General features: G+C 32.6%; 1 protein-coding gene across 1 annotated transcript in view; it reads right to left on the bottom strand.

The window, feature by feature from the left end:
• Window positions 1-27,192, bottom strand: part of LOC115889159 (heterogeneous nuclear ribonucleoprotein C-like 1) — an 827,286-nt gene that overhangs the window by 592,460 nt on the left and 207,634 nt on the right. The window contains exon 3 of the mRNA XM_030909100.1: window positions 27,042-27,120. Coding sequence (XP_030764960.1) covers window positions 27,042-27,120 — 79 coding nt within the window. The remainder of the gene's footprint in view (window positions 1-27,041; window positions 27,121-27,192) is intronic.

Raw genomic sequence — 27,192 nt, 5'->3', positions numbered from 1 at the left:
TAAACAAATACTTTAAACTTGCTGAGTTGCTTAAAGAGACTCTAAGAACAATTGTTAAACAAATCTTCACAAATAAGCTATTATTAGTGAAAATATGAAGTTTGTAAAAATCTGAAAATTTTTGGGTTAAGGAATGTTTGTCCGGATTTTTTATTATCATAAAATATGAGAAAATTCAAACAAGTTCCAAAGTGTGATAGCTGCTGATTCTACCTTTTAAATGAACTTTAAGTCATCAAGAAATATTAAGTTTTATGTAAGTTATTAAACAATTTGTCCTATCAATCAATGATACTCTTATGAAATCTATCTCGGAAGCGTTAAGACTTGGGAGAGAAAATTAATGCGAGTGATGCATCGCATCCCTTTAAAATTATTGTAATACATTTATATTTAAAAAAGTCACTGAGATCTCCTATAATGAATTAAAAGTCTCAGCAAATCTATTCAAATAATTAAATTCAATTTCGATTATTTAATGTGTGTATTAGTCGAGTTTTATAGAGAAAGCTAAGACCTACGCTAGATACTAATAATAAAGATATTTCGACTACGCCATGATGCGACTGTCCTCCTACATCATGAATGCCGTCGAGCGCGCGCCGAGGTCAGCGAACTTTCCGCCGCGATTACGTCTCCCGTTCGCTGTTTTAGTCGTTGGGTGATGCGATTTTTTGAACATATTTCGTTCGCGGTATAATATAAAAAAATATCTTTGCGCGTCGCGATTACCAGTTCTAGTGCGTCTGTAAAATAGTCTAAAACTATTGAAGAACCTCCAAAGTATATTTTGAATATTAATACTAAATTAAAATCGTGTATTCGCCAATTTAATGAAAATGTTCATAAAAGTGAACATTGGTAAGTATGTATGTGGTTGTCTGACACTGGTCCTTGCCTACTATTTTATCTAACTGATACGTTTACAGCTTTGTTTTTGTGCTTAATTTAAGTTCTTTTTTTAGGGCTCCGTACCCAAAGGGTAAACCCGGGACCCCTATTACTAAGACTTCGCTATCCGTCCGTCTGTCCGCCCGTCTGTCACAAAGGTCTATCTTATGAACCGTTATAGCTAGACAGTTGAAATTTTCACAGATAATGTATCTATGTTGCCGCTGTAAGAACAAATACTAAAAACAGAATTAAATAAATGTTTATAAATAAAAAAGTACTTTCACTAAACATTATCTTTCAAGTAAGAATTTTACATAGAATCTTTCAAGTCCTCGGTGGCCGCGTGGTTAAAGCGTTAAGACTTTACGCTGCGCTGCTATGACGTTGGAGCCGTAGTAAGGCAGGTTCGAATCCTAGTCAAGGCGACTTTTTTTAATCGTTTTTTTTTATTTTTACATATTTTTACATATTTATTTTTACTTTTTACATATTTATTATTGATTAATAGAATTTTTAGTGATGTGTTTCTTAATTTTTTTTAAATTACTTATACGCGCATTCAAAATTTCAGCTAGTAATATAGTGTCTAATGTTGTATAGATAATGAATGGTACGGAATCCTTCGTACGCGAGTCCGACTCGCACTTGACCAATTTTTATTTTAAATTGGTTTGATTTTTTAACATTTTTTGTATATTTTATTTCTGTAACTTCAAAATTGAAGACTTTAATAAAAAATAAGATTTTTTTTTGTGTTGATAAAATGTTAATTGCAGTTACTTATTACATCCCCTTGTATTGACGCCACTCTAGCGGTTGTTAAAAAGGTTTTCAATCATTAAACATTTTTATGATACTTCCTCGATACGGCAGTATAAAATTCCTGTGTCAATTCATAAAATTAACCAACTATATAATTTACTTATTCGCTGATATATATATAGCTAATGTCTCCCCAGTTATATTTCACTTCGTAATATTTTTCAAATAGACGAATTCATTTATTGAATAAATGATAAAATAGGACGTAGTTTTATTTAAGCTACTTTATATTGAAGTGTGTTTTTGCTTTCTATTAGGTTTTTGTGGCATTTACTTAAATTATTAAATTTCTATATCGCGTACTGGTCCCCTGACATCAATTTATTTAAAAGTATTTATATGAAAGATATAAGAAATGAAGTGATAATATAATTAGTGTAGAAGTAGTGTGGTAAATATATTCGAGAATTTATTTCTGCAGAATGTTCCGATAAATCGAGCAGAAACGAGTGTATATAATTAGCCGAGGGGTGTCTCACTATTGGAATTACATGTACATTTTCTTGGCAGTCGCTGGCAGTCATTGGCAGTCTTATGGCAGTCGCCTATAATAATTACATGGCAGTCATAGGCAGTCTTCTTCATAGTCATTGGCAGTCGCTTAGCAGTGGAAGGATATTTTGGCAGTACGTGTACATTTTTTACCCGAGTGAGACACCCCTCGTAATTAGCATAAAGGAAATATATTTGAAAATTAATCAGTTGCTTTTTTAAATTTAATTTTGAATTTTCTCGAGTTTTTCTCGAAGCTTATCTTCGAAAAATAAAGAATCCCTTTAAAAAATGTAAAAAATATATGTTATTACAACACTATGTAGAAGTATAAGAAAAACAAAATATATTTTATTAATATGGATTCTACTAATGATTGGAGAACCGTAGTTTAAGTAGATTCTGCTGATATCGTTCTAGAGCACAGCCTCGATTTCACATACAATAAAGGACAACATGGGTGTGTTTCACCTATTTTAAATAAATATCTCAAATGATATTAGAGGACTCGCTATATTAGTACGCTCTAGTTGGCATGCATCAAAAATATATATATTTTTTCTTTTTAGTTATCATGAAAATATGGTTGACGTTGACGAAAAAAAATCTGGAAAAGTTTGAGCTTTTAATATAAATATTAAGAGGTGCCTCGTCGTGATTTTCTATTTCCTATTTAAATAACATGGAGAAACTGATTATTTTTTTTAAATTTTATTGCGTTTTAACAAATCAGTTTTTTGCAAAAATCGATACATATTCTTTTAGTATATTGAACGGTCTTCAAAAAATGTCTGATATTAATTTTCATTTAACCCACTCGTTTGAAAGTTATTGAAGGTACACAATTTTTTATATTTTATCACGAAATAATGGCTCAAATCATAAAATATATTTTATATTTTTGTTCAACTTCAAATCTTATATGATACCTTCCACAATTTTTTTATATTTTATCACGAAATAATGGCTCAAATCATAAAATATATTTTGAGCCATATTTTGTGAAAAAATATAAAAAATTGTGGAAGGTATCATATACGATTTGAAGTTGAAATTTAACCTTCAATAACTTTCAAGCGAGTTGGTTAAATGAAAATTAATATCAGATATTTTTTGAAGACCGTTCATCAATTTACTAGAAAATATGTTTTGATTTTTAAAAAATGCTGATTTGTTAAAACGCAATAAGATTCTAAAAAAAAATAACTGAACGATATTTCAGGGTAACTAAAAAGAAAAAAAATATTTTTTTTGGTGCACCCTACTGCACATATTGATAATATAAATAAATTAGGGTGTCTGGGGATAGGGAGGGGGGTTGTTGACAGGTTCTGCATTTAACATACCCAATATCGGTGAACAGACTGCAAACCATAGAAGTATTGCTACACCCCATTTTTTGGTTATAACTAGGGACATAGCGGAATGAAACAGATGATTTAATTTTAACACTTTTAATTAATTTACGAATAATACATAATTCTTTAATACTAATTATAAGGGTAAATATGCACTAAGGTACATATATTTATGGACGAACATCATCACCACTGGCTCAGGAGTAGCGTCACAGGGCTTCGAATGTCAATCCGGAATCTCGACCGCGACCCTCTCGAACATAAATTCTCGACTGTCGACTGTCCCCCCAACAGATGACATTTTTGTATTTATTAGTTCTATACGTCGAATCATCAAATCAGCATTATTGGTCTATCGGTGCAATGACCGCGTTAGTGCTTATTTGATGATTTTATAAATTCGTAATATTGAAAGGAAATATTTTCAATTGCCAATTATGTTTATAATTTCAATTTGGAATACTTTACTTTGTTGCGGAAACTTGATATGCCAATGAACTTTAAACATTTTATATTTCCTTTCAATCGAATTATTTATTTAGGAAATATATTTAAGTTATTTTATATAACCAATAATTCTTTTCTTGACACTTCAAACCAAACCAATAATTACATCATTCTGATATGCTATTAGGAATTCGTGAATCTCAGAATTAAAGGTTAGCTAAATAAACCAAACTGCTTTGAGAAGTTCAGTAATCTGCTGTTTTGATCTGTTATTCCACATCTCTAGTTTCCCTTATTTGGTAATCTTAAGGCGGATTCTCACGACTGGCGTACTTGACAAACATTTGTTATTGGAATATACTTGCCATGTCGTGAGAACGGGTTCCTTGGTCACTTGTCGCGTCCCCACTCTCTGTAGGTAAATATAGCCCGAGTCAAACGATTAATCGTACACTTGCCAAGTATACTTGGCCAGCCTGGGCCAGCCTTGTTTACACTTGCCGAGGCGCAAAAAAACGACTGCGCAAATAATGTTACTGTTATAGCGTATGTCCGATTTATTTCCGGATCGTAGTGTTTTTCGAGTTAATTGTGGATAATTTAAAACGTTAAAACAATAATAGATTATGTAATATCAAATTTACATTAATAACTTCAATATTGGCGACATACCTAAATCGTTTTCACAGCAATAAATGGAGTGTGGACAAATGAAGACTACACGGGAAAAACGAGATATGTCACATTTTCATAGAAATTAAGATAGCGATACAACTTTATAGACAAATGTTAACGTCATTCGAAAAAAGAAAGCAATAATACGCTTAGTCCCAGAGATATTACAGCTTGGCTATTTTGCCCTACAAAGGAAAAATCAGAGTAGTCCACGCGTAAATGGCAAAAACCAGAGATGTACTTACGCATGGGCGACAAGCATGCATCTTGCAATTAGTATTATATTATAAAAACAAGGGATATTACAGAAAATAAACGTCGAAAATCAAAAGCACAAACAAATTTATTCCGTTCGAAACTTGCCGAAGCTTACAATAAACAACAATAATCTCGACTGACCGAAAAACATAGATGAATCAACAAATCTTTCAAAAACATCATCTGACACGATCGATGGAAAAATATTATCCTTATGTAACAATCTTAAAGGTACACACATACGTAATTAATTTATGTACGTATATACAGAATATTTTTTTCGTTATCAATATGGTTATAAATTTATGTATTGTAATAAAAACCTACTTAAATATAAATTTTCAACAAAAAAATAATAGTTTAGATTTAGGTTTTATACAACCTTTAATTAATTGAACATCTCTGGTTTTCTCCTGTTTTGTTTTGCATTTTGACTATTTTTTTTAGATTATCTATTTAGATTTTTATTTCAATATTTCAGAATATGGCGATAATTCACAATATTAATAATTCAGAATTGGTAGTAATATAAATATTTTTCTAATTATTCAACCGAAAATAACATATTTCCTTAAAAACACTAAATTGCATTTTTCTCGGCTCCAATTAAAACGGACAAAACTGGGTTTTCCCGTGTAGTCTTCAAATGATGTTGTTTTGGAATTTATGGATTTATACGAAAATGAGCCCTTCATATGGATGGCCAAACATAAGAACATAGAAATCGTATTGCAGTGTACAGTAAAAGAACTTAAAAAGAAAAAAGAATCACTAGCAACGACAATTTCGGGACGACCAGTATCCATCGATGCGACTATACTGTTTACTTGCCAATGATTGTAGGGGTACTTGGCAAATACGCAAATATTGGCGTACTTGCCAAGTACACTTGCCAATGTAGTACAAAGTGGGGACTGGTGGGGATACTTGCAAAGTACGCAAATATTTGCGTACTTGTCAAGTACGCCAGTCCTGAGAATCCGCCTGTACAAAGTGGGGACTGGTGGGGATACTTGCCAAGTGCGCAAATATTGGCGTACTTGTCAAGTACGCCAGTCGTGAGAATCCGCCTTTAGACCAATAATAACAATAGGCAATTGTTATTTAAAACGAAGGTATACATGATATACAGGGTGTCTCACAAATAAGTGCAAATATTTTAAGGGGTGGTAGATCTCGATAAAAGAAACATATTTTCTCTTTATCGTTTTTCAAATAAGTCCAAAATAACGGAGTTATTTTACTTTGAATATTTCCAAAAAAAATAATTTTTTGCTAAAATTTTGAGAACCACTGTATCTTTTCTGGATTTTCTTTTTTGTAAATTTAATCTAATACCTATGTTGCCATATTATCAAGAAATTATGTTTGTTAACTAAACACTAAAAAAATTTCCAAAAAAATTTTCAAAAAATTTCGTATTTTCAAAAAAAAAAAAAATTCGAAAACAGCCTCATAGGCGTGTTTCTGGGGTTGAACTATAATATCAGTTAAAATACTTGCACTTATTTCTGGGACACCCTGTATAAACTGGATATAAGGCAGAAAAGAACATACCGTTCAATTGGAATGTTCATAGACAGCCAAGCAATGCCCAAAGGCACTTGGGTCCACGGAGGTCAATCTCTAGACTAGTGTGGGATTTTGTGCGTGTCCTTAATATATTGGGTGAGCGTAGTAATGCTATATTAGCCTGGGCACCGGGCACGAGTGTCGCAAGGGTAACGAAAAGGCAGATTTCTATCTGCCACAAAAGGCCCATAAATGCCATTCATAGACCCAAAACCTTTCTGTGGCAAGTCTGTTAAAGTTCTAGTGGGATTTTTAGATATTCATTAGACATTTAACAGGTATCAAAAGATGATGGGATTGGGTCTAAGCCATGTGTAAATTTTCTCAATATGAAGAAGAAACGACCGAAGAACATTTTTTATGGAACTTGGCAAATATGGAGCTCTTTGTATTAGTCAATGATATTATACATTGATAGTATTATATATTTATAGTATTGATAGTATTTAAAAAGGATAGGACTGGAAAATATAACACGGAGATCAGAAGAGGATCACAATAAATATGAAATCTTCTAAATAGAAAAATGCTAATAATAGTGGTAAAATTTTGAAACAAGCTATTGGCATATAAACATTGCCAGTTAAGAGGAACACCTTGTAAACCAATTAATTAAACCTAGGGTTATATAAATAGAGGATATCAGATACCACATAATATATTTTTTATTAGAAGCCACTTAAGCGAATATATCAGATTCCTCCTACCCGATATCCGATGTGGATCTTTTCGTGCCAAATAAGTACCTCGGGGAATTCGATGCTATCGATAACTGTCCTATTTTTTCCTCTCTGTCTTTCCCATAAAGAAATATCGCCGACATCTGACCGAAGACAAAAGAATGCCGACCAATGAAACGCCCTACATCCAGAGGCCGGCTGTTCGCTTTACAATTATTGGGATTTTCGATTGGTATTAAATTCCGATGCCTTCGCCGATTGATTTAGGTAAAAAAGGACCGTCAGCGTATGCCCCGGCTCAAGTTTTCTTTTATTCGATCCGAGGTTTTTCATCTTTTTGGGCTTTTCCTTTAAAATGCATTTTCTTCTTCCATCGAGATTTTGCTGTATTTCGATCCTTTAAACTAATTTAAATATCTTTAGTTGAGGAAAGGTTTATTAATGCAGTGAAAGAATCCATGCACACGGAAAAATAGTTTATTACTTAATCATAATAAAAATTCTTAAAAGACATTAAAAACCTTCTAAAAAAGGTGTTGCAGATAATAGTAGATTATAAGCAATATTGAAGATCAAAGCAGCAGACTAACACGAACTTCTGGAAAGATATGTCAACAAGCGATAACACAGTATTCCCAAGTAGCATTTTCACGACTTGCTACCACATGTTTACTAAACACAACGTTGGATTAGTTACAAAAAATAGTTAGCTCCCTACCTTGGGTATTAAATTAAATTTAAACGTTTTTATAACGTTGTGCCGACGTTGGACTAGTACTGCGACGTCGAATAAACGTTGTCTTGTAACCTTTTTTACTTAAGTGATCTATAGGTGATTCGGACAACGTAGTTACAACGTTGGACAATATAGAGTTTTCTGACGTCAGTTTCAGGACCTATGCCAACGTTATGCAAACGTCGTCTGGTTTACCTATTCCAACGTTGTTTAGATTTCCTTATTCTTACGTTGGTAGGACGTCGAGTCACTACCTTTTTGCAACTGTATTGAACCATAACCTTAAATCTTAAATTTTCACTTCATTGTTCTGTTCAGTCAGACAGTTCAGTGCTGTTTTTGTTTTTATAAAAAAAACTTAATTAAAATGGGACATAAGAAAGGTACATATAAAACTAAATTTAAATATACATCGACATATATTACCGATAGTTTATCCACTCCCTCGTTTATTTAGATTATAGAAGGCGGCACAAGCTAGACTCTAGGATGACTAAATTAGGCAATCTTGCGACTAGTATACTACCTGTTAAGGCCGAACTGCGACTTTATTAGTCCAGTATGCGACTACTCGAACTACTCTATCTTAATCTCCAAAACAACAAAGTGAAAGCCGCCATGTTGTTAAATAAGAAAATGTTTCGTTCCTAAAATAGCAATTCCTGCTTTTTGAATACATTAACTTGAAATATTTGACCCTAAAAAACACGCGGAAACAATTTTTTCGACTGCGAATAAATTATTCTCATTTTACTAAAAAAAAATCAAGAAAATTTTTAAAACTTCTTTAATTTTAAGGCCCATTAGTATTTTTCAAAGTAGAAACAATACATTTATCAATAAAGTTGTTTGCGTTTAACTTTTTTGCCTTGGGTAACGAGTTACAGAGTCGGTTAAAGTGTTTCAATAATTATGATCTTCAAACATCCTCCACACTTAAATACTTTTGTTTTGTTTTCCTTCACTGCCATCTGACATATGTCTCTAACTAAATCATAAAAATAATATTTTTACTATAATTATCCCAATTTAGGATAAAACGCGACTTAGACGCCATATTAGTTTTGTATTTCCGTGAATTAGGATTTTAAACAACGTTGCAGTTTGTACTAAATTAGGCTTCTAGCCAACGTCGGTATCCAACGTCGTTTCGACCCAGAAATTATTCTCCAAACTAGTGCAGACTAGGGTTTGCACGAGGTTGTGCCGACGTTGCGCCCCGACGTTTGGTCGCGTGACACAACATTGTCCCGACGTCCAAATGCTGCTTGGGTTTTTATACAGGGTGTTTCAAAAAACATGTGCCATCTATCGTGGGGAGATTCCTCACGTAAAAATAAGATTTACTTTTCATATCAACATAGGTCCGATTCTGCTTTGTTTCGTAGCTACAGGGTGTTAAAATTCTAATAATCTTTCGATTTATTATAATTTTCTTCCAAGTGCTTTCAGTGATTCGAATGAAATTTTGAGGACAAAAGTTACTATAAGTGTTACATAAATGCTAAAAAAGGGTCGATAAATTCATCAGGGACGTGCATATGGGTTATCACTGGAATATTTTTCAAAGTGTGTTTTTTAGTGTGCGCCACTGACTTTTTTCTTTTGCTATAAAAAATGTGGAGGCCGTTTAATGCCAATTAAAAGTTATCTCTTAATATTTTGTCAAATTCGGCCTCCTTGATGAGATAAACGCAATTTTATTAATCACAATAATAATTAATAAAATTAAAATAACAATAGAATTAATAAATTATATATTTTACCTAATTAATTATTAAATATTATTACCATTAGTTATTGTTACTATTAATCCAACCTACAGTAATTTCAAATAAAAAAATAATGGTATTTAAGATAATCACAAAAAAAAATAATTTTAAAAAGTTTCAACATCCTGTAACTCCAAAACTATGCATTTCCATACCCATTATAGGAACTTTTTTTATATCTTTTAATGAGGAATCAATGAGTACTTATTTAAAACTTTCGCAAGTTAATTATATTAATTTTTTTAAAGGTTGCTATTAGACTTGTATCAAGACAAATTAATAAAATTGCGTTTATCTCATCATGGAGGCCGAAATCGACAAAATATCAAGAGACCACTTTTAATCGGCATTAAACTGCTTACACTATTTCGCTAACAAGAGAAAAGTTAGTGGCGTACATGTATTTTTTTTTTTTTTTTTTTAAATATTCCTGTGTTATTCCATATGCACGTCCCTGGTGAATATTTCGACACTTTTATAGGTTTAAAATATGTCGCATTTATAGCAACTTTTACCCTCAAAATTTTATTTGAAACGCTAAAGGTACAGAGCCGGACTTGAAATTAGTTTAAATAAATTGTGCTCAAATGTCCAAAACAAAAAAAAAAGTATAAAGTGTGACATATCATTGTACTTAGGAGAAGAAGAAACGGCGAATGCAGATTCTGTGGGGAAGATGGTGAAACACCAGTACACCTCATCACTGAGTGCGCCGAGACGACAACCATTCGTGCCATGAATTTTGGTACGACTGATATTGGAGATGGAGAACTACCCTCTATAAAACTGTCCCAGATACTGGCTTTTGTCAAAGCCCTGGGACTGTATGATGAGTTATGATTCAAGAAAGGGGGACACAATGGATCTGTAAGGTCGAAGTGATTAACCCCCCTCCCACTCATTCTAAATTCTAAAAAAATTCTGTACTTAGGAGACCGAGTTCTTTCAAAACTGAAATAAAAAATGCAGGTCCGTATTTAAAAAAAAATAAGTCGGCCTATGTATTTGACAAATTATCAGCTAATTTGAAAATCTAAAAATACTATCAGATAGCCCTAATAAAGTGGCTATGAGAATGTGCAATTAGTTTTTTGATTTTCTAAAGAGTAACGCCAGGAAAAAATAAAATTGATTTTCAAAAGAATCCGGCAAAAAAACTCAGCAATTCTTGAAATTTTGAAAACTTTTTTGATGGCATCTTAGTGAATATATCCCAAAGCGAAACTTTGCCCCAATTTAACCATGTTCGTATCTATTACGGTTACCGAGATACCAATGCTCGTACCTCGAATTTGTGGCACCCTGTATAGAGGAATGTTTACACATAATGGTGCTGGGGGTGCGGTATCAAGTCAATCTCTTGCTATTAACGATTGCCATATTTTCATACTTGGACTGATAAATATGTTATTATCGTTTGATACAGAAACAGTTTCTTTAATCTTACACTTTTTTCAGTGAGGTACCACAAGGACAACTTGGTCTTCTGACTCCTTTATATTTCTGTTAAAAACACAAATGCTCTGCAATACCAGACATCGTTGTTTCAACTCTTTGCGTATGTTTTTTATTCTTGCATATTTAGAGGACATTAGACAAATGTCAATGACAGACGTCCAATATTCAATTCACTGCATTCCCCATCTATCTGGTAGATGCACTCCTTCTTTTTTGTGTTTTTGGTCTGGTGTTTGTTAAGAGGTTTCTTTAATAAATAACTGTGTTATCAAATTAAATTTTGAAAGCCGATAACGGACGTGTTTGCTTTTTGAATTGTGGGTTGTTGTGTTTTAGGGACATACCTTAATTTTGCAAAATAAATATTGTCTAATTTGATTATCTTTGAGGATATAGTACTTTAAATGTATTAGCTCAGACCAATTTAGAACACCCTCTATATTCTCCTATATTAAACTTTACTCACTCCAAGATTAATATAAAAAAAATCATCCAAGACCTTATTCAATTTTGCCGCGCTTTGAATCGCCTTGGTTGAACGCCTCTTAGGCCTATTTTACAGCAATTTAATTTCGTTAAGCTCTCCCAATTTTAAGGGGGCGTTTCCACGATAGACCGAAGAAGAGGGAAAGAAAGACTGAAGGAATGGAGAGAGATAGGGTGAGATAGAACTTCTTAATACACTTCGAGCTTATTTTGGTGGATATTTTAGAGTGTTTAGGGTCTGCTAATTGCCGTTTAAGAAAGAAATTTGGGCAGGTTTGCCGTTTAATTAGGTCTTCGGTGGGTTTTTGCAGAGGTGTTTTTTCTTCATTAACAGGGCATTTTCTGACATTAAAACGGAATTGATGTGAGTTTATCAGGATAATGTTATTTAAAAAGCGTAAATATTTTTATTTCATGAATTATACTATTTAAAAGAGCTTAAACAATGCCATTTAGATGAAAAAAGAAGTTCTTTCTTTAGCTCAATAGCCAACATTTTGATACACCGTGTCACAGATAAAGTCCTCATCATTTAAATAAATAAAACCGAGTCAGGTTAGTTACACTCCCTATAAGTCAAGACCGGCTGGACCGAACTTTAACCCTATTTCATAAGTTATGATTATAAGTAACAAAATTTTAAATACAAAATATATTAGAACCTTAATATTAATATCTCATTTAATTATTATACCCTGTAATTTGATTCTGTGTACAGAGCTGCCTCTTTGTGGAACTTTGCTTTCTATTTTTGGAACCTAGATCATGTGATCTTCCTTTGGAACCTAGATCATGTGACCTAGATCATGTGAGCCACTTCTTCATCTTTATCAAAATATATATTCTCTTGAACGATCGGATCTTTTTGTAAAGTTGTTAGAACCCTCACAGGACACTAATATCTTACCATATCAAATATTATCAGAAATGAACCCCCTCCGAAATGCACCTTATGCAATAATTTAATGTCAATGAGACACATTCTTTTTGAATGCTTACCTGTTGCCTCCCATGGGTCTAGATTCTTTAATGATGTTACCTGTCAGAATATTTTCGCGCCTTTTAACAATTCGAAGATTAATAAAGTTATGGAATTCTTAGACAGCATCAACATAACGAACGAACTTTAATTTATAATAATTTAAAATAACCTCATATTAACTAAAGCTTATTATTAAGCGCTAAAAAACCCTCGCTGTTGACGCGCTCAGAGGGCTGGCTACACGTACAAGATTTACCACGAGCTTACCTGCACAAACCTGTTTGTATCAGGAATTCGCTGTGTGTAGACGGTAAAACGGTCGCACGCACAAACCAACAAGCGCGGCCTGCGTAAATGTCGCGCTGCTAAAGATTTTAGTTTGCGCAAACCAGTTTGTGCGGTGATATCATACATGTAGACGATATCAGCGAGTTCAAGCTGCAGTTTTGTAAATTTTGTGGGTTTTGTGTTATTATTTATCAACTCTTAGAAAATATCTGATATGCGTACTTATTCCCATAAGGAGTTTATGATGATTTTCATTGAAATATATTGATCGTTGCCAAGATTATTCTGATAGAAACAGAAAAAATTATGCGTACAAGAAAATGGTTTTCTATTTAAAAGCCAGTTTTTACTCCACTTCGATATGTACCGTTTATTTTTCTGTTTTTTCCTTCCAGAAGAAAAAAAAATCAACAAAACCCTGAATGTATATAACTTTTTCAAATACAGTTCTTGCTGACATACGATCTGCAAGCACCGTACATGGATGGTGCACATTAGTTTCAGGAGATTTTTGTTTTTTTATCATTTCTTCGTTAAAATATATCATCTCTTTCGTTTCTGGTATTAATTATTCAATTCTCTCTCTTCTACAGGTAACAGATTAGGAATCGGGATTATAGTTATTCTTCGGAGAAAAATAATTATCTCGATGATCTTCATATCACATAAGTCTCTTAAACTTCATTGTAGCACTCGGTTAATATTTCCTCAAAATTTGCGTCGCCGAAATGCTTGCGGAATGCACTTTTTGAACTACCCACCGTGCTAATAATGATACATCCTTAACGTAAATGCAACTTTAACCCCCGCTGGTAGGAACAATATTTGATAAAAACAAGTGCGCGTTTAACAGTTACATATGGGTACCCTATTGGAGATATTAGCTTTTGAATAAGACAGTAACGAATTACACTATAATTACCAGCAGATTTTGGGTCCTCATCAACACACTTACAAAATAGAGATTACTGTTGTAATACCACTGTCATTGAAGTAATATTATTATTGTTTATTGATGTTTACTCTAGTAGAGATGGTTTTAAGTTCTGAAGAATCGGCTATTGCTGCTTTAATTGATCATGGTTGAGATCAAATTTTGTATTTAAAACCATATCTGCTAGAGAAACCAGCGCGCTCCACCTAGGTTTTGATAAGCTCTTAATTTAATCTTTGTATTCAAAGACTGGAAGCATAAACTAACACCGAAGTCAAATTTTACGTAAATCGCGATTAATTAAAATCAGCTTTACTTGTGACACTGAAATTAGTTAAGTTACGTATGTGATAAAATGGTAACCATAACCAATTCGATGGGTTAATTTTGCATGTTAGAGAGAATAGCCTTTCTATCTACGTTTCGGCCGATTGCACTTCTACATGTCGCCACTACACATAGGAGGGCGTTGCTTCTCCCCTATCACCTCCTCCTCCTCATGTCGCCCATCGACGCGTAAACGTAATTAGATAGCAATCAATCATCGTGCGGGGTCGGCAGCTGTGCCGATCCAATCCGAGGCGAAGCGATGTTATTAGAGGATCCGATCAATTAGGGCCCTGTTGGCGGTCGCCGCTTTTAAAAATAAACACATAACCAAACAGCGTTGGAGCGCTAACAGTTTTTTTCTGCGTGTGTGTCGTCACGCCTTCGTTAGGTCACATTTCAAACATGTTTTTATCGATAATTTAATCACATGTCAATATTAGATTTAAATCTTTTGGCACTTTTTTAATGTCCTTTTTTCTTTCCTTCCGAAAGATTTTAACTAAATTTTACTGTTTTGGAAATGGAAACATAAAACACTAATTCACCACAATACACCAAAACACTTTACTTTTAATACTGGACGCGCGTTTCGCTAACGTATGTTAGAATCATCAGCAGAACTAACTCAGTTAACAACGACAACCAAAAAGTAAAGAGGCATAAGATTTTTGAATGTCCGGAGTGCGGAAGAGAGATAACCGTATCAGACTTTTCAGTCACAGAAAAGGTCACGAAAGAAGCGACGAACGAACCAGCTTCTGACGCGTGTCAAATAAATCAAATATTCGTCGGCGAGTAATGGCAGTAGTAGTAGTAATATTGTAATAAAACAACATAATAAAATACTTTTTAGAGTTGGTTTCAACCGCCAACTGTAACATGCATTGATAATTTTAGAGTAAATTTTTAGTCTTATTATCATCAGATGGTAGTAGATTCTGTAAATTTACTTCATGTTTCTTCAGAACGTTTTTATAGTTTTTCTTTTTTCTACTTTCCTTCTATCGTTTTTTTCTGTCCATTACTAGACCATTTATCAGCGTTTTCTAATTGTTTCAGACAAAAGATTTGAACGAAATTTTACTGCCTTGAAAATAGAAAAATAAAACATTAATTCACCAGAATACACCAAAATACTTCACTTTTAATACTGGACGCGCGTTTCGCTAAATATGTTAGCATCATCAGCAGATGATTAAAACTGATTTTCTTTGAATGTGGCAGACAAAGTTTCAAAACTGATTTTATTTAAAACGGTTTTAATCATTTGCTGATTATACCAACAAGGTGATCGAAACACACGTTCAGTGTTAAAAGTAAAGTAATTTGGTGTATTGTGGTGAATTAGTGTTTTATTTTATTGTTATATACAGAGCGTCCCAGACTGCGCGTGCATTAGAATTTTTAGGGAATTAGTTAACTTAGTGTGGTTGACTGGTCAGCGCTGTTTTTACTGTGGAGTTTTCAATGTATCCGTAAAGCCTATTTTTTAATATAGTTTTTATGAAGATCTTTTTACCACGTTGATGTCCTGAGGATGGAATAAATAAAGTCCGAAAGCTTGACAATTAACAAAGTCTATTAGTTCTAGTGCAAACCCTTCCGATTGCAACCCACTAGTTCCTAGATTTTCTATATTTATATAAATACACTTTTTAAACTCAGCAGGCAGTATTTATAACATAGGAAATCGAATAATTCATTTTCTGACAGATAGAAATAAATTCTCTGACTATTTGATATTTAATACCAAAGGAAGCTAGATAAAATCAAGAAAAATATACGTTTTCACACTAATCTTACAACTTAAAAACGATTTATTTAAGGTATAGGGACATGTATCGCTAAAAAGTAACGAATTGAAAAACTTTTTCAATGGTGAAATAAAAAAGTGGGTTTCCATATGAAAAAAAAAAATGATTTAGAATAATTTTTTATCGTTTAATTCGATGACAGCTACCGCCATGATCATATATGAGACTTGAACAATTTAATATTCGAAATAGATAGGAACATGTCTTAACTTTATGTCTCAGTGGCTGTGGCAATTACTAAATTTGACTTTTAGGCTATATATATTTTTTTGACAGGCAGTTTTTTTCGTCCAAAAATATAAAATATTTTTTTTTCTCAAAAACGGTTAATGTTAGGTATAGGAGTGTTTAACATCAATATTCATAGAATTTTGCAGAGAATCTAAGTATGTAATAAAAAATAAGGGTTCCCATTTAAAATAAGAAAGTTGCTGTCAATTTCGGGTATTTCCGGAAGTGCCGCCATGTTGAAAATATTTTTAATCGATAGATCTCGTTGTGAAACAATAATGCGCAAAAAATCTCCGATCGAAATATTGTGGTTCTCTAGAAACTCCTAATGCACTCTCAGTCTGGGACACCCTGTATACTGTAATACAACAGCAAAATAAAATATTAATTTCAGTTGCTTCTAACCGTAAACTGTAATATGCATTGACCATTTAAGTGTAAATGTTAGTCGTAAATTCTTAGTCCTATTATCATCAGATGGTAGTGGATTCTGGCAATTTATTTCATGTTTTTTATGATTTATTTGCCTTTTTATTTAGTTTGTCACTTTTTTTAGATACGTTTTGAGACATTAATTTTTAAGATTTTTTTTTGAATGCTAGAAACCTTTTTGCATTACTAATAACCATATCTTATCTATAACCATGTCTTAGAAAACAATTGCTTGAAAGTTTTATATAGAAAATAATAAGTTATGGAAATAAATTATCTTTTAATATTGACATTCTTTTTAATTTTAAAAATTTACACATTTCAATGAGATGACTTATCAAATGTGAATTAGTTTAAAGCTACTGTGATTATATACTAGAGAACGATTATATACCGACGACGCAACGCGACGCTAGCATTGGTACGTTTAATAAGTGGTTGTCATGCCAATTTTGGTAGTTTCATTGCTAAATACTTCATTCTTTTTTGATATGAAATGGCTTCCTTAAATTTATGCTTTCTCCAATATGGTTCTTTGTGGACAACACGATCTTCCGACCACTTTATGTTGTGATGCTTGGACCACACACGGCCTGCAATACTTCATTTAATTGATTCTTGTGAATTTTTGTTTTCTTTGTGAATTTTTGTTAGGTTCTTTAAATGGAACATTTAAAGTACAATATCGGCTTCTCCAATATACGACTCGCTGTACTCAAGGCTAAGTTAAAAGCGCCTCTAGATTAAGAGAAATCATTAAATTTTGTTGAGTAGTTATAATAATGCTTCCATATGAGACTTTGAATCAAAACATTTTTTTAATAAGTTTGAATAGGTTTTTTTGGATTTGTTGAGTATCCTTTGGTCTAGTGTTTTATTTGTATTATTTATATACTATTATTTCTAACTTTCCAAATTCATTAACGTTAACTTTTTATGATTTTCAAAAAACTCTACTACTATAATTATAAGATAAGCTAAGTAAGTAGCTCGTGGCCATTGGTTAATTTATAAATGAGTGTTGAACAAAACTCTAAACAACACTGTTTTACATCGGAATTACGGCATCTCTACATCTACAGATACATGTATACCAATGAATTCTATATTATCTCTAGTTTTATTACTCTATTGCATCTAATTTTTAATGAGAATATTTACTCAGTTCAACTAAATCCCCTGTCTTTCAACGTGTCCCAGTCACATCGCCCCCGTCCGTTTTTACGTTCGTCTTGATGAAGTACGAAACCGGGATTCGTCGCAAACATAAAACAAAATTGTCGGCCGTGTTTCGGGAGAGTCGATCGACCCGGGGCAAATTGGACCGGCTTTCTCGCCTCCAAATTGCCTTATAAGCCACCCTTTTGAGTGACGGCGCCGGATTTTTTCTCGCTCTGCCAACGAATAGCTGGCTAATAGTGCTGATGTTTCAACCTTGCTTTAACCCTAAACGTGGCAATGGTGCTTTGTCGTTCTTTAAGATAAAAGTTCAAAGTTCAATGGTGTTTAACGTATTTTTTTTGCTGCTAAGGTTAATCAGGACGGACGGGGCCTACTCTACGCGGAATCCGGTCCTTGGCCATATCACGGTCAATGGCCTACCGACTTGGCGAATATCTAAATCGACCCTCGAACCGGAGTGAATGAGCATTGTGTTTCAATATCTGTCCATACACGGAAAGGCCCGGCCTGCGGATCCGGTCTGCGGGTTCTGCCTTCGGATGATATCTTGCGAAAATGCGAACTGCGTTTGTGAGTAAGACCAAGTCTTTGGCAGGCAAAGCCTTTGCCGGACTAAACCTGTCAGACTAAACTTTTGTGATTAGATTTGTTTAATAAAACAAATTATACGATCAAACGAACTTACCTGAAGTGAAGTTCGATCGTAATTATATGAGGCATCCAGTCCGAATGTATTATCTTGATTTTTCTATACGTAGTACCGTCCCTGCGTTCACAATTTTAAAGCTATAAGCTAAATTCCCCCCCGTTGCTAGACTAGGTGGCGGCGCCGGCCCTGGCGCGGCGGTCGGTATTCATTTTTCAAAGATTTATTCATTAATTCAAACGATCATGGGGCAAAACGGGAAGGGTGGGAAGATAATACATTCGGACTGGACGCGTCATATAATTACGATCGAACTTCACTTCAGGTAAGTTCGTTTGATCGTATAATTATATTCGCGTCCAGTCCGAATGTATTATCTTGATTTTTCTTGACGTAGATGTTAAAGAACTGATGGTTGCAAATTAATGAATGCGGTGCAGAAAGCATTTTTTTTTGAGACAAAAATAGCTGAAATTATAAATATATTTATTGAATGCAACCAAAATGAAACCAATTTAACGGCCATCAATACATGGATTTATTAAATTGTGACAATTTAACATATACATATATGCATACAAAGCAGAGACAGAAACCCATAAGATGACACTTCCATAAAGGATTCTGCCAAAATTGCTCATTTATACTTTATAAACCAGTTAACTCATCGTATCGATAGAAATCCCTGTCTCAATGTAGAACTGCTGGGATAACTCGACTATAGTGAGGTTTAACCGATATATATATATATATATATATATATATATATATATATATATATATATATATATATATATATATATATATATATATATATATATATATATATATATATATATATATATATGCTATATATATATATATATATATATATATATATATATATATATATATATATATATATATATATATATATATATATATATATATATATATATATATATATATATATATATATATATATATATATATATATATATATATATATATATATATATATATATATATATATATATATATATATATATATATATTTTTTTTAAGGTGTTTCTAACCTATTGCTTAATATTTAAAAGTCCTTACTTTTTAAGCCATTAATATTAGACAACATTTGAATGTTAGACTTTGGTAATAAGAAATTAAGATTCTCAATAATTTATTTTCCAAAATGCTTTAATTACGTTGATGAATTAAAAAAAACCAAACCATCATATAGATTAGATTTCGATCCATACATTGGTATGGATATTGTGGACATTGATATAAAGTAGACACAGATATTGATCTGTGTCAATTTTATACCAGAAGTTTTATTATTATTTTTATTATTTATTTTTTTTTGATAATTTTCAGTAACTATGATATGCATATATAATTATATACTGACTAAAAACAAACTGACATCTGTCTCTGATAACTAAGGTTAAACGTGAAACCAATATATGATTTATTATTTTTCATAGCAGTTCACGGCAAGAGTTATATAATCTATTTATATACGTAAAACTGCAAGAAAACAATTTCCACTTTATGATTTAATTGATATGTCTATTCTTTCCGGAATTTCTAGATAAGAAAGTAGAACTGTTAGAGAACATTTATGGTAAAATTTTAATGCAGTAAACCATTCAAACGAGAAACCATCCAGAGATATTTAAGAAAAAATTCAAAGTCTGTGAAAGTTTACATTAATGTTATTATAATCATCTCTTTCGATAGTGTATTATAGAGGAGAAAATATATATTATATACTGAAGAGAAAACTAACTTTTTGTTTCGATAATTCGCAGAAAGTCTGTCACTTTGTCAAAATGTATAAAGTATTGGCCAAAAGCACAACACTGCTTTTATAGACCGAAATGGGTAAATATAAACTCTAAATGTAAATGGTATATATATATATATATATATATATATATATATATATATATATATATATATATATATATATATATATTAGCTATGAAAATCTAGGATATTAGCTATTTTATTATTATATATGTACACATTTGAGTTATTATTATTAGCTGGTCAGCTAAGTTGATTACTTTTAAAGACTTGGAGGTCAACGTTAAGTTTGTTGTCGCCTATTTTATGGTAGGAGGCTGGCAAGGCAGCAAACTGGAGGGTACCTAATGAATTGGCCGCTCGTGCCTCATGTATCACCCCCCCCTTTTTTTTCAAAGAATGAAGGTAAAGACATATTCGAATATCTGTCACAAATATCTGGATACATTCCGTCGTTTGTATCTTTTCCTCTAAGCAAGGTTCAAACGTAAACTTATCCAGAGGTCCTTCTTCCTCATGATTTTCATTTGAAAATCCTTCAGAGGGAAAAATAGTTGATGCCTTTTGTACAAGATACCGTCAACCACATTAGGACTATGCGTCCGGTATCTATAACAACCGTCCATATTTGTTCCATGATATATTTATGAATATTTTTCTCTTCCTTTAAAAGAATATTGAGTCTACGACAACTATTGTTAAATTTTATAACCCAGATAATTTTTTTAAGAGTTTGATTTCGAAAAAATATATATGCTGGACTTCATCTTAACAATTATGACACAGGAGAGGATAGGCGACATGCCATGGCTCCTTGGTAAATTAGGGAGTTAAAATATTTTCTCAAGTAGATTTCGCCGCTTAGCAGATATAAAAGTTGGACCTTGTTCTGTGCTTCAGCCAGATCATTGGCTAAGACTGAGTTCGTCTCCCGAAGAAGAATGTATCATCATCGAAGAGTCGAATGTTCTGTAGTCTCTTTGGATTGCCCTTCCCCCAACAAGCTGCACGAACCGCTAGATTTGGTTATTTTCCTCTTCCTAGTTGCTGAGCTTGTGTTCGATCTATTATGAGATAGTAACACTTAAATAGCGACTGTCCTGCTTTTTGAACGTACAGCCTTATAAATATAATGTCTGGAGGAGTTTTCCTGTTGAAATATAACGTTTTTTTTTGAATGTCTAAAATTTTTAGATTTGTCACTTGAAATTCTTTAGTGAAAGACCGAGAACGTCATTTATAAAGGAATCCCTTTCACACGGAGAAGGGCATTCACTAAAATTACAAAATCTTGTATCATTGAGATAACACCACTTCGGTTATTATAATATTATCTTGATAGCGAGCGATATCTTAAAAAAGGAATCCCTCTTACACGGAGTAGAGGATTCTCTAAAAGTACTAACCTTTGTCTCGCTATGAAAAGAACACTGGGAGAAGATCAGTCCGTGTTTATACAATATTCGTCATCCCTTTGTTTTCTCCTTTCCTCTAATCCCCACATTTCGGGATGTACTTCTATTTATTTCCATCCAATATTCGTCTAAAAATAAATATTCTAAAACACTTACATGTAATACGTGTAATTCATTTTTCGATAAGGCTATCGATAACGTATAAAAGAAATCCTTCCCACACGGAGATGGGCATTCTCTAAAAGTACGAAATTTTGTCTCACTGGGAGATACAAACATTTGGCACCTAAATATATAAAAAAATCTCATAAAAAAAGAAATCCCTCTCACACAGAGATAGGCATTTTCTAAAAGTACAAAATTTTGTTTCACTAGGGAAACAAAAGTCTGTTACATATTATGACATTCTCTATCCCATTGTCTCCAATTTTCACATTTCAAGATTTCAATTATTTCCATACCTTATTTCATTGCTGGGAGATAAAAAAACTTCGGCATTTATAGTACTCTGTTGATTGCGAGATCTAGAACCTCATATAATAGGAATCCCTCTCACGAAGAGAAGGGCATTCTCTGTAAGTACGAAACTTTGTCTCACGGAGAGGACAACAGTTCGATATAAATATGTTATTCTCATTTTTTTTGTCTAATTCCATTGTTTCCTCCTTGCCTCTAATTTCCATATTTCGAAATTTGCTTTTACTTTAATTATTTCCATCCATTATTTAATTTCCTAAAAATAAGTATTATAAGATACTTACCGGTAATACGTGTAATTAATATCTCGATAGGGGATATCAGCAATGACTTATAAAAGGAATCCCTCACACGGAGACGGCCATTCTCGAAAAATCCGAAATTTGACTCCCTGGGTGATACAACACTTCGGTATTTATAATATTCTCTTGATAGAGAGATTTAGAACCTCATACAATAGGAATCCCTCTCACGAGGAGAAGGGCATTCTCTATAAATAGGAAACTTTGCCTCACTGGGAGAACAACAGTTCGATATTTATAATATTATTTTGATAGCCAGATTTCTAACCTCATATAATAGGAATCCCTCTCACGAAGAGAAGGGCATTCTCTAAATAGGAAACTTTGTCTCACTGAAAGCACAACAGTTCGATATATACGATATTCTTATTGCTTTCTCCCTTTGTCTACTTCCATTGTCTCCTCCTTGCCTCTAATTTCTACATTTAGAGATTTGCTTTTACTTCAATTATTTCCCTCCATTATTTAATTACCTGAAAATAAATATTATAAGATACTTACCTGTGATACCTGTAATTTATCTCTCGATAGTGGGATATCAATATTGACTTATAAAAGGAATCTCTCTCATATGGGCATCCTCTAAAAGTACGAAATTTGACTGACTCGGAGATGCAACACTTTGGCATTTATATTATTCTCTTGACTGCGAGATATAGAGCGAGAAGGACATTCTTTACACGTACGAACTTTGTCTCACTGAGAGTACAACAGTCCGATGTATATGATATTCTTATTGTTTTCTTCTTTTATCTAATTCTAATATTCCGTTATTTACGTCCACTTCGTTTTTCTCTAAAAATAAATATTATACAATACTTACATATTGTTCCTTGTGTTCTACCTAGCTGTAGAACACCGTATATTACATAGTAATATCCAAAATGAGTAGAGAATAAACAAAATGGCTTCATCGATCTACGACGAAGAAATCGGAGAGCTGCGATCTGCCCTGCACCGTGCAAGAAACACGAATGAATACCGACCGCCGCGCCAGGGCCGGCGCCACCACCTAGACTAGCAACGGGGAATTTAGCTTATAGCTTTAAAATTGTGCACGCAGGGACGGTACTACGTATAGAAAAATCAAGATAATACATTCGGACTGGACGCGAATATAATGAAAAGTAAAGTCCGCGGACTTTACTTTCGTACGCTATTTCTCAATCATCGAAATTCAGCAGTTTTTATTCCGATAAACATTTTTCTATATAAGAACTATTTACAGTTATACAACAATTTCGGAGAAATCTTTAACTATTTACGCCAGCATTAATTTATTTTAAATTTACTAAACTACTACTAATTGTACTTGGCTAGAGAGTACAATTTTGTGTCAGAGCATATTCAGATTGTACTCATTAAAATTTAAATGAAAAGTTAATACACATTGTAGCACTACTAACTATATTCTTTAATACAAATTGCTGTTACTTGGTACTATTGTAAACTGAGTTGGACAGGAATAATAACTTACTAATACAACAATTGTGTGTCGTATGTTTACAAATATCTAAGTACAATATGTGGTACAATGTTGTAGTTTTTTATTTTTATATGTTTTTTTCAGTGTACAAAGGAAACAGAGAAAAGTGACGGTAATACTCTGAGATTATCCCAATTTTTTTTTGGATTAACAATATTTATATTACGGGTAGTTCCCTGATTTCAAACACTAACCGACAAATCAATATAGGAGAAAATTGACTAAAACCTAAGGTAAAAAATGCGCAAAAATTTCCACCCGGACCCTTCTGGTCCAGTCCGACACTGTGTCCATCTACGGGAATCGTCTAACGTCGCTTAATTTTGGTGATCTATCGGGAACCGGTTTCTTAAAGATCATTTAAAAAACAGCATTTATAAAAAGTGTACTGGATGGATATACACTAAGGAGATTATATTATGTGTACTTGAAAATAAATAATTCCTTTACTGTTTGGTCAGTACACACGTCTCTTACTCTACTTCTTACTACTATTATATAGAGTAAATGCAGAGGATTCGGTGGTTTGAAATCGATTTAACATCTAGCCACCATCGGTTTAGTGATTCGGTCTTCTTTGTAATTGTCTTTGGCCAGGTATGTCTGGGACGAACACTTCTACTGGCTTATATAGATTATATAGATTCCACTCAATTAATTTATCAGCATTGTTGCTACCACCTCCAATAAAAAATATATTGTTCATAATATTAATGAACATTGATTATTAACTGTTGTCTCATTGGGACTTCATTTTTTTCATTAATATAATGATTTTTTAATCATAGATCGATGTCCGATTTATTAATACTATGAATCTAATTTCATCAATATAATGAAAATCTGGTTATTAAATTAATGTAAGATTTTCATTAATATAATGAACGCGTTCATTGCCCCAATGAACGCGTTCTTTATTTTAGTGCTGAAACTTTAATAAACACATATTCATTATATTAATGTACTAAATCATTGATTAATGAGTTGTACATTGTGACAATGAACAATGTTATTAATACAGCGAACACACTACATTATATTATGTACGCGGTTATTAATATCATGAATAAAATATTAGGGCTTAAATGTCCGCCATGTTGATCGGTCACATTGGCACTTTAATAACGTTTGTGTGGTTGAGTTATTCAGTGAGGCTTTAGCACACTGCAAATTCGTCTAGACGTTATCAAGTCTAAGGATACAGCTAATATAATGAAGAAATGATCTTTTTATAGAAATCCCTCAGGATATCGACTGGTAAATTAATTTTCTTATCATAATTTACCCTAAAATTAATAATAAAAATACTACTCTCTTCGTCGATTCGATTTTTTTAATTTTTAATTTGTATATGCTATATCGAGTTTAATAAATTATTATTAGTTTATTGCACTTGTTTTTTATTAATAATCCCTAATGGAAAAATTTACTGTGCTCGTAAGTAAGTCGGCACTATTAGTAATTTTGTTACCTTTGTAGCTAAGGGCTTGTTCAAATGGAAATCTATTTATAGTAGAATTATTTCAGGTAGTTGGCTGGGAAATGACTATCAATGACATTTCATATCAATGACAGGGATCTTCATCATCGATTATACGGTGTAACAAGAGTTACTAATAGTGTCGACTTTTAAATGTATAACTAAATAGGTTATGAAATTATTTCATTGTATTAATGATAACGGTTCATTAATATAAGGATTTAGGTACATTATATTAATGAAATCTGTTCATTGTAACAATGAATGTGTTCTTCAAATTAATGAACACTGTTCATTGATTTAATGAACTTAAAGTTCATAGAGTTAATGAATTACTTTTCATTGTGCCAATGAAATCGTTCATAGGCTCAAAATTAATGATTTAATTCATTATATTAATGAACATTTTCATTATATTTATGTCGACTTTTGGTTGAGTGTCGCCTTAAATAATAATCAGTTCACCTCCATTTACTCAGTTTGATCTTATTACACACCTGCCTTAGATTGGTTAAGCTCCATAAATCCTCGTTTCTAATAGTATTTGGTCAGAATATTCCTACAATATTTAGCAAACAACGGTTTATGAATACATATAATGTATAAATATATAAATTAACGGCGGTGTAATTTTCAGGTCTCCGTACATAGTGACTTGACATTTGAATTAAAATTTTTAAGTTTGGTAAGTTGGAGGTACTGCCTAAATCTCACAATATTGTTTAGCACTTCAAATGTTATATGGGCTTTGTTTATTCTGTTAATGATATCTTGCTATATGCTTCTGTGGGTTGAGATTATACCACCCAAGTATGTAAAATGGTTTACCTTTTCTATAGGTATTGTTCAAATGGTAAAGGGAGGGACACTATTTGTACAGACTCTCTTCACTTTATTTTTTATAGAGATACTAAGACGTACAATTCTAGCTTCATTTCATAACAGTCAAGTAATGTGATGCTATATAAACGCGTGACTATGACAAAGGATGCGGATGTCATCTGCATTACTCAGATCCTCCAATATACTAAAAGGAGTCCACTATATGCCGTAATGTTGACCATTATTCAAGACTGTACACGTAGCTTCATCCTGTTTGATCATTAAAGCTTCTTCAACACTAGTTTGGAAATATGTCTGGTTTTAGTTTTATAAGTTAAGGAAATATTCTAAAATACTTATAGGATTTGGTATCATCGTCGAATAATTCTCTAAAATGGGTACTGAATTCTCTGTCAATTTTCTTTTTCAATCAAGTTTTATGTACCCTCCCTCTCATTTTGGTTCGAGCCGTTCCTTTTTCCTCATACACAGCTACAGTAATCATAGCTAATTCGTCGTCTGTAAAATTTCTAATTCCGCAAGTTTCAGAGATAACCACTACTATCTTTACAAGACAATTCTTGACCGATTTGTATTCACATATTAGCCATCACAGATGTTTACTAAATGCTACTGAAATCGTACGGCAACGGATGTGAGATGTGACTGACACGTGTAAATAGACCCCAAAAAAATACTCTACAGCGATTATTGAAAGAATTGAGTTGGGTTGGGTTGGTTTAGTTTGGCTTCATTCAAAATTATAGACAAAAAATACTTACTTTTGGCTGGTTTTCACTTTCTGCGCTGCTGCAGTTATTTTGTTAAGTTCTAGAATGTCCATCCATGTAACTTGAAGATCTGAAATCAAGAAAATTCAAAGTAATTATTATGTATATTGGATATTTACTGGCTATAACTTTACAACAATAA

Source organism: Sitophilus oryzae, unplaced genomic scaffold, assembly GCF_002938485.1.
Source record: "Sitophilus oryzae breed Bouriz unplaced genomic scaffold, Soryzae_2.0 scaffold_811_pilon_pilon, whole genome shotgun sequence".
In the NCBI taxonomy this organism is placed as follows: domain Eukaryota; kingdom Metazoa; phylum Arthropoda; class Insecta; order Coleoptera; family Curculionidae; genus Sitophilus; species Sitophilus oryzae.
Note: the sequence above shows the minus strand (reverse complement) of the source record. Positions and strands in the feature narration are given on the sequence as shown.